Raw genomic sequence first — 9,917 nt, 5'->3', positions numbered from 1 at the left:
CACATGCATTCTCGAGTCAAAACATTGGAAGAAAAGTAAAGGTTTCCAAAACAACGTATAAGTGGAACATTAATATGCATTTTATATCAAAATAAATAATTAATTAAAAACAAAAATTTATTTATTTAAATGTTAATAATTTATTTCAGTATATTTTTATTACAAAATATAATTTTTTATTTATTAAATTTTTTTCAAGTCTAAAGGAAGGACTTTAACTGCTTGGATCTTACCTCCATTCACGTAATGACACACGTTTATTTGATTCTCGTAAGGAAAACTTTGAATATGATAACTTTTTGGCAAGTATACCAAATCGTTCCAAGTAATATAGAGTAAGTTCAAAGTATCGTTCTCCCAAGGGACTTGTGCAACACATGACAATTCTTTCTTTTATAACTCAATTAGACATCAAAATGCACAAAACAACACAAGAAACTATTTTTGGTATTTTATCAAACAGTTGGTGTGCAAGAAATTTATATTTAAAAGAAACTTCGTTGGAATTGGGTTTCATGAATCATATGAATATAAAACTCTGTTCAATATTTCATTACTTCATTCAAACATTCACATCAAGGCATACTAGTCCTAATTCCTTAGCAACTAGTTCTAAATTAATATATTAAAATGATAATCCCTTAGTCAATTTAATATACAATTTGCATTAAGTCTGATGTTACGAATGATCAAGTTATTGAGTCTATCCCTAGATCTCAAATCACTTAAGTGCTCTATCTACGTTCGTTCATGTTCAAAGTTACTTTCCAGTAATCAAAGACATTCAAATAACATTATATTTTCATACAATGATAATAAATTCAAGAAAGAGCATATGAACGAACAACGATATATTGAACAGGAAAATTGCATCACAGTGAGTTCATTACATCCAATCCCAACGAAAGAGAAATTTAACTACTCCTAGTCATCTAAAACGTACACATTTGAAGCAATCCCTTGCAACAATGGTGTCTTGATGCCTTGAAGTAGTCTCCGGAAGTTCCTGAGATGTTTTCGTTTGTTTCTTCTGTCCGGAACTTCTATCCAAAAAAGAGAATGTTTCTGTCGCTCTGTCACGTCTTTTAAAGCCACTTAAATTCATTAATTCGCTTAGCGCACATGTATTGGTGCGCTATGCGAATTTTGTGTAACCGCTGCCTCTCAACTGATGTTATTCGCACAGCGCACAAGTAATGGTGCGCTATGCGAATTTTCATTTCCTGGCAGTGCGAATTTTGGCTTTCGCTTTGCGAAAATTGGCTGACAGAATCTAAATAATACACCATTCCCTGTACAATATTTTACATAACAATCTACTACCTATTACAACTTTTCAATGAGGAACAACATGAATAATTACAAGATTGAGTTCATTTATAAGTATAAAAACAACTCTTTTTCACACTTATCAACTCCCCCAAACTTGAACTATTTCATGCCCTCATGAAATCACATAAGAAAATGAACATCATCACAACAGACATTTGACATTTTGATAAAATGACTCTGCACATCAGAATAATCATATGCATTCCCAAAGATTTCAAACAAGTATGACATGATGCATCACTCATAAAATCATCTGTGCATAGAATATGAACAACCAGATCAGCATTTATCATTACTCACACTCAAGTGTTTGTCCTCACATGACAGTAGAATTGACATAGAACTTCCTCAGCTTTTGCATTTCATTTGATTCACACACTTCACACACTATTGGTTAAGTCCAAAGGTCTTTTCAGGTTAAGGCTTGGCTTGGCTAGAAAAAGAATCATGGTTTTTCTTGGATTCAAAGACACCTATTAAGAAGAGAACAACTTCAATTTCCAATCCAGTACTCAAATCCCAAAATATATCATTCATCACATACCATTTTCTTTCACAGCTCAATCTTTTCTTTCATTTTGAGCTTTTTTTTTTGTATCATATTTTTTTATTGATCTTTTCTTTCCACAAACTTGAATTCCACCTTAACCTCTTTTAAAACATAATACATGTTCTCTTCTAGGGTGTAAGGTAGGATATCATCTAATAGGCTCAAGGTGGAAGGAAAAAAAATTTTCAAGGCTCAAAAAGTTCACAAATGTATCACAATGTCTAAAGGTTGGCTATCTGGCCAAGTAGCTATATAATCAATAATAAACAGGGCCTTTTTCATCCTTAACCAAAAAGTGTGTATCTACGTAGAATCAAAATCATGCAAAAACCAATTCCATATCTAGACAACTCAATATCTCTCAATCAATATATGCTCTCAACACTCACAGATCTGATCATACATACTCACACACAAATAAAAATATATGAAGCACATTGCAACCACAGTCATATGTGTTATCATTTTCAAGAATCACATCAACTTAGTCAAGACAATGCATAACCATTAAATCACAAAGTCACATGTCTTTACAACTAACACATAGTTCAAAACATATTACAAAACATAAATAACATAACTAAACATTGAAGATAACTTCATCTGCACCTGCACCTGCACTTGCAAAAAGTAACATAGAGAGAAGTGAAATAGAAAAATAAAATAAAAACACAAACAAAGAAATAAGGAAAAGAAGAAAAAAATTACAGAACGTGAGCACACCAACAAACATCAATTCCAATATGCAAAATGATTGAAATGGATTTCCTAAATAACCTCACTCAGATTCCTCTTGTTGCAAGATCACTTAGTACTCCCCTTTCAGCTGTTGAAATCCCATCCCTAGGATCTTCCAACAACTAGAAACATTTGTAGGCAAACTGCATAAAAGAAATTCAAACAAAAGAGACATACAATTGGCAAAGAATTTCACTTTCCCTGTTTTCTGAAGTTAGGACACTCAGATCCCTCTTGTTGTGCCTACCTAAGTATGACAAACCCTCACCCAATCCCTTGGTGTAAGAAGTCCATCAAACTTGCCTTAAGTTTCAAAACAGTGAATCCAAACACACAACCCCATCCCTGGTGATTAGCACATCTGGTTTGATTTAGTTAGTTCCGCTACTGAAATCTCATTCCTAAGAACTTTCAACAACAACATCAAGCTCTAAAGCGTACCCCGAGACAGGCATTAAGTTCAAACTAAATCAATGGAAAGTCTTAAAATACTAAAGCCAACTGCATACCCAACAACATTAAAAAGGAAAATTCACAACAAAGTCTAAAAGAGTCATAAATGCCCAAATTGCCTTGTGTTGGAACACAAGTCCCCGGCAACGGCGCCAAAAACTTGATAACTTTTTGGCAAGTATACCAAATCGTTCCAAGTAATATAGAGTAAGTTCAAAGTATCGTTCTCCCAAGGGACTTGTGCAACACATGACAATTCTTTCTTTTATAACTCAATTAGACATCAAAATGCACAAAACAACACAAGAAACTATTTTTGGTATTTTATCAAACAGTTGGTGTGCAAGAAATTTATATTTAAAAGAAACTTCGTTGGAATTGGGTTTCATGAATCATATGAATATAAAACTCTGTTCAATATTTCATTACTTCATTCAAACATTCACATCAAGGCATACTAGTCCTAATTCCTTAGCAACTAGTTCTAAATTAATATATTAAAATGATAATCCCTTAGTCAATTTAATATACAATTTGCATTAAGTCTGATGTTACGAATGATCAAGTTATTGAGTCTATCCCTAGATCTCAAATCACTTAAGTGCTCTATCTACGTTCGTTCATGTTCAAAGTTACTTTCCAGTAATCAAAGACATTCAAATAACATTATATTTTCATACAATGATAATAAATTCAAGAAAGAGCATATGAACGAACAACGATATATTGAACAGGAAAATTGCATCACAGTGAGTTCATTACATCCAATCCCAACGAAAGAGAAATTTAACTACTCCTAGTCATCTAAAACGTACACATTTGAAGCAATCCCTTGCAACAATGGTGTCTTGATGCCTTGAAGTAGTCTCCGGAAGTTCCTGAGATGTTTTCGTTTGTTTCTTCTGTCCGGAACTTCTATCCAAAAAAGAGAATGTTTCTGTCGCTCTGTCACGTCTTTTAAAGCCACTTAAATTCATTAATTCGCTTAGCGCACATGTATTGGTGCGCTATGCGAATTTTGTGTAACCGCTGCCTCTCAACTGATGTTATTCGCACAGCGCACAAGTAATGGTGCGCTATGCGAATTTTCATTTCCTGGCAGTGCGAATTTTGGCTTTCGCTTTGCGAAAATTGGCTGACAGAATCTAAATAATACACCATTCCCTGTACAATATTTTACATAACAATCTACTACCTATTACAACTTTTCAATGAGGAACAACATGAATAATTACAAGATTGAGTTCATTTATAAGTATAAAAACAACTCTTTTTCACACTTATCAATACGAAAACTTGTTTAAACTGGTCATCAAGACGAATCTTCGTTTATAATATCAATGATAAGTTTTTCAAAAAAATCAATAAAAAATACAACATTATAAATCATGAGCATAATCTAACATAAAAGGTTGACACTTTTCAACAAAAAATCATAAAATAGTACATTTATGAATTTTTTATCCATATATTCAATTTTCTAATCTTTAATTAATATAGAATTTAGATTCAATTGAATTCCCAAGTTGATCACAGAAATATTAACATTATATTAACATGATATGATTGGAGACAAATTTATGGAGAAATCTAATAACAGAAAAATTATTCCAAATAACCATTAACCTTCAAGCGAAAAGATCAAAAGCAAAAATAAGCAAGAGAGATTTAAGAGATGTGAATGAAAGGTTTTGGGCAGAGATTAATTATAGAGAAATGTGATGAATGTTTTGTAAATGATTTGAAAAAGGGATAGAAATAATAAAGTGTGGTGGAATAAGTAAAAACGGGGAGGCGAGATAATCTAAGTAGAATGTATAATTGGGTGTGCTTAATTAGTAAAATTGAGCTGAAAAAGAGGGAGATTGGGAGTCTGGGTCGTGTTTTGGAATTGTTGAAATGTATTTTGTTTGGCTTAATTATTCGCTTAATTTTTGTTTTGGTAAAAAAATTTAGGCTGGTTTTTACTTTTAAAATAATTTTTCAATCATGTTTGAATTTGTGAAAAAAATGTTTTAATCACATTTCCTTTTTAAAATTACTAATGACATTAATGACACGTTACTTTTAATTTATAAAAAAATTTAATTTTTAATTTTTAATTTTTTTTTTCAAAAGATTTTGTTGTTGTGAGGTCTAATATAACATGTATTGATAATATCAGGGTCGATATATATATTAAATTAAAATTATGACAAACAACCATTGATATATCTACTTAGAAGTGTCATTGTTTTTCAGATGCTGTCACATGTAATAACAAAAACTTAATACATGACAATAAAAAACTTTGTTAAAATTTTTTAATTTATAAATTAACGCGTAACCATACCATTAACATTATTAATAATTGTTCTTAAATAAATTAAATTGAGACCCGACACCATCAAACTATTTTTAAAAGCAAAGGTGAACTTAATACTTTTCCACCTTACTAAATAAAATAGAGTGGATAAAATCGCAGAGGTATGGGGTGGTGACAAAAATTGCTTCAGTAGCTTTGATTTATGAGAGAGAGGGTTGGAAGGGAACTGAGAAAAAGTGTGAGAATGGATCATAAACACAGTCACGTCCACACCACTCCCCTTGTCTTCGCCCTCACCGTCTCTTCTTTCCTCTGCATCGCTTTGCCACGTTCCCACTCTCAACCATCGCCGTCGCCACCGGTTTGTGCAGAGCAGTTATACCGGTGCAAGATAAGCGTCTCCGCCATCTTCGATCCTCCCTGGGAAAAGATTCCACCCTCTCAATGTAACGGCGCCGACCCATCATCCCTGCTCAGCTGCCATAGTGGCTATGGATCTCAAAATTTCACAGTGAAGGATATCGACAATACCACTCACACCATGAAAGTGATGCTAAGAGCCCCTGTCAACCATGTCTGTTCTCCTCACTTTTTTCTCAATTACGAGAACTTCAACAGCACTCTGTTCCTGCATAACGCGTCAGTGCATAAAATCATCATATACGAAGATTGTCCTACAATCCCAGATTTCCCTTCAAAACGCAGTTTTAAGTGCGGGGATGTTCTGTATTATTTTGAAGAGGGGTACACAGAAAAGGAGATGCTCGACAGATACCCATCGCTTAAGGATTGCAAGGGGGAAACTTTTGACGTGCCTGCTTCCCGTCCTCTGGATCGTTACGAGGATACTGATGACGGTGCTGGAGTTCTGGAAGAAGCTCTCAATGATCCGTTTGAGGTCAACTATAGTAGTATTCCTGATGGTTGCACAAGATGCAGAGAAAGTGACGAAAGTTGCTCGCCAGATGGTAATGGTTATGATGAACATCTAGTTTCATGCAACTACTATTGCCCAAATGAACAGTGTTCTCCCGAAACAAGTAAGTCTTCTCTCTGTTTTTTTTCTTTTTTTGTTGTGCATCTCCCTCAGTCAGTAATCATTATTAAGAATAGGAAATCTTTTTCATTATTAATATATTTTAAAATAAAAATTGAAGCTTATCTAAGATAAAAAAAATTGTGACTTGGAAACTAAATAGTATCGTACACAAGTCATTATGGTTATATTTGCAGTTTTAAATTTCAAGTAAAAGAAAATTTGATCCTCTAAATTTACCATTTTCTATAAATATTCAGACCTCAAAATCTAATTTTCTTAATTGATTTTCAAATTTTATCCAATCAATATATTTTTAGTTTTGTTCTAATTAATTCTTAAATTGTTATCTTTATTTTATATATATTACACCTAAAATTTTAATTTTATCATAATTATTTTTTAATGTATATTTCTTATAAATAAACTTCTTTATGTCAAATATTTTTATTAAACTGCTGCTGGTGTTATTATTATTTTATAACTCAAAGTTTTCAAAATATTATTTACAAAAAAATTACTTAGTCTTAAAAAATAATTATAACACAATTAAACTTTCAGGTATTTATTAAAAAAATTTAAGAATTAATTGAAACAAAATTAAAAATCAATATATATACAGAGGATAAAGTTTTAGATCAATCAAAATTAAATTAAATTTTATGATATTTTCATGTATAAAAATCAAAACTTCAGAAGCTTAAATGTGCTTTTTCCCTGTCAATAAGCTTTAGTTTCTCGGCTTATTCATTTACTTTTTTTCTACAAAATTGGTGCTGAAACCAAATCATCCAATTATTCTGGCGTTCTCCCTCATAGCCACAAAATATTACTTGATTTTAGCACATTTCTCTTTTCAATTTTAGCTTACACATTTACTAAAAAATAACTGGGAGATTTTTTAGTTACTTGCTTTTGTTGACCAGACTCTGAAGTTGACTGCATATTTTTCCATGCTGTGCTTTTCTCTCTTGGTTCCTACATTTATTAGCTGGTTGTTCTGCCTTGTTTCACTTGACCGAGTCAACAATAAAATATTTAATTATTATGTGCAATATATAAAAGATAATCCATTATGTTAAAAGTTATATAATCTGAATGATTTGATAAAACAAAAATTGACAAAGAAGTATGTCTCCGTCGTCTTTAAAATTAGTTTTCCTTTTCTCATTTAACAAAATTACATATATGACTCCACCTTCTTTCTCCTCCTCTGGAAAATAAATCATCAGTTATCACTTCTTATTTTTTGAGTTATTTTCGTTTACAAATATGTGTTTGTAATCTGTTTATAATCCTTAAACTTTCACGTATTCTTCCAGGAATTGGTTTTGTTGTTTCGGTAAATAAGCTATGCCTAAATTTTAAGCACTAGATTTTTAAACAAGAATGCATCTCTTTGTATTACAATTGTCAAAATCAAAGTGTTTTGATTTGTGTTAAGAAAATAAGTACTCAGTTCATAGAATGATTCCTTTGGATATTTGGAATCTGTTGAATTCCTGTTTTCTCATCTACTTTTGCAGGAATTTGGAACCCAAAGAGGAAACTCATTATTTTAGGTAATAAATCTAAATTTCCTTTTATACTTTACCATTCAATAGTTCCTTGAATATTTATGACACATACACTATTGTCTTGTGATTCTCCCTTGTCTCTCCATAATTGTATAATCCTAATCATGGAAAAAAAATATTTACGTGTATTCTCTCTGATCAATTAAATTATCTTAATAGTTTCCATTAAATATTTGTTATCGATATCTAATAAATTTTCATAGAATTGGAATTATTAAAATTTGTTTATATTTAACTTCACTAACCATATGTCTTTTTTTTTATATTTGAGAGATTAGAGATTGAAAACATTCCTCATAAGTAAAATGTTCACAGCTGTCCCTATTTATCTGCTAACAGGTGTTACAGGTTCAGCAATTGCAGCAGTGTTGATATCAATTTCAATTTTTTGTGTAAGATACAAGTCACCAACCTGGCAAGCAAATTTTGGCTTCGCTTCAAAAAGTAATCAAAATATCGAAGCATTCCTTAAAATTCATGGTCCTCTAGCTCTGAAAAGATATAAACTATCAGATGTTAAGAAAATGACCAAGAACTTCAAAGTAAAGCTGGGACAAGGTGGTTTTGGAGCAGTGTACAAGGGAAAGTTATCCAATGGTAGTCTTGTGGCTGTAAAGATGTTGAGTGCATCCAAAAAAAATGGTGAAGAATTTATGAATGAGGTTGCCAGCATCAGTAGAACTTCTCATGTTAACGTTGTCTCTCTTCTTGGATTTTGTTTGAAAGGTCACAAGAGAGCTCTCATCTATGAATTCATGTCCAATGGTTCCCTTGACAAATTCATTTACACAAGGGATGAAACCCTTCCACCCTTGTGTTGGAATATTATATATCAAATTGCAAGGGACATAGCTCGAGGCTTAGAATACTTGCATAAGGGATGCAACACTCGAATTTTTCACTTTGACATAAAACCACATAACATTCTTCTGAATGAGAACTTCTGTGCAAAGATATCTGATTTTGGGTTGGCAAAACTGTGTCCTAGGAATGAAAGTATTGTTTCCTTGTCAGATGCTAGAGGAACAATGGGGTATGTAGCTCCAGAAATGTGGAGCAGAAATTTTGGAAGAGTTTCGAATAAGTCTGATGTTTATAGTTATGGAATGGTGCTGCTGGAGATGGTAGGAGGAAGGAAAAACATCAATGGTGAAGCAAGTAATACAAGTGAGATATACTTCCCACACTGGGCACACAAAAAACTTGAGTTGGACAATGATTTGAGACCAGATATGGAGATGACAGCAGAAGAAAATGAGATTGCAAAGAGGTTGGCGATGGTGGGTTTATGGTGTACTCAAACGTTTCCTAATGATAGACCTACAATGAGCAGAGTGATTGATATGTTAGAAGGTAGCATGGATTCCTTACAAATCCCACCCAAACCTTTGCTTTCTTCTCCTACTAGATCACTGTCAGAATATTCCATCTCCTGAAATTAAGCACACTGCATATTTGGTAAATTTCTCGACTTATATTATAAAATGAATTTCTCTTTACATTGTTAGCTCTTTCCTATCATCTAGAAAAAAAACAGGCAGAACCTCATCTTACAGTTACAACAGTGTGTGCGAAAGCTAGCCACCAGAAAAACCTGTCATATGTTGATTTCAGTTATGATAATGAGATGGTGTTATTTAAATTAAAATTATGTTAAAATTGTAAAATTAAACTTACATCAAATTTAAATATGATGACAATGAGTAATGTGTCGGTCGATGACGAGCTGGACGAACTAATCGGCATAATCCATAGCAAATATTCATCATATTTTCATCTCGAATTTTTTATTTTCTTTTATTTTGTTATTTCTTAGCTTCATGTTTAAATTCCTAAGTCATTATTTTTGTCTGGGGATGACTTAATTATTATAGTTTTTTTGTGACTTAGATAATATTCTATTTTATCCTTTTGTGTTTATGAAAA

General features: G+C 32.2%; 1 protein-coding gene across 1 annotated transcript; it reads left to right on the top strand.

The window, feature by feature from the left end:
- The first annotated feature begins 5,531 nt into the window (after positions 1-5,531).
- LOC124823010 (LEAF RUST 10 DISEASE-RESISTANCE LOCUS RECEPTOR-LIKE PROTEIN KINASE-like 2.4) lies at positions 5,532-9,694 on the top strand. The gene is made up of 3 exons (XM_047295128.2): positions 5,532-6,418; positions 7,941-7,976; positions 8,331-9,694. The coding sequence occupies exons 1-3, from the start codon at positions 5,581-5,583 to the stop codon at positions 9,425-9,427; spliced, it is 1,971 nt and encodes a 656-aa protein (XP_047151084.2). The 5' UTR covers positions 5,532-5,580; the 3' UTR covers positions 9,428-9,694.
- The last annotated feature ends 223 nt before the right edge of the window (positions 9,695-9,917 follow it).

Source organism: Vigna umbellata, chromosome 4 (assembly GCF_029865625.1).
Source record: "Vigna umbellata cultivar VRB3 chromosome 4, Vumbellata_1.0, whole genome shotgun sequence".
Taxonomy (NCBI): Eukaryota; Viridiplantae; Streptophyta; class Magnoliopsida; order Fabales; family Fabaceae; genus Vigna; species Vigna umbellata.
This window is presented reverse-complemented; position numbering and strand designations above follow the sequence as displayed.

Coding starts and splice junctions, on each gene's coding strand:
- LOC124823010 (XM_047295128.2), top strand. CDS start 5,581: ATGAGAGAGAGGGTTGGAAGGGAACTGAGAAAAAGTGTGAGAATGGAT. Junction 6,419..7,940: donor ACAGTGTTCTCCCGAAACAA/GTAAGTCTTCTC, acceptor CTACTTTTGCAG/GAATTTGGAACCCAAAGAGG. Junction 7,977..8,330: donor GAGGAAACTCATTATTTTAG/GTAATAAATCTA, acceptor ATCTGCTAACAG/GTGTTACAGGTTCAGCAATT.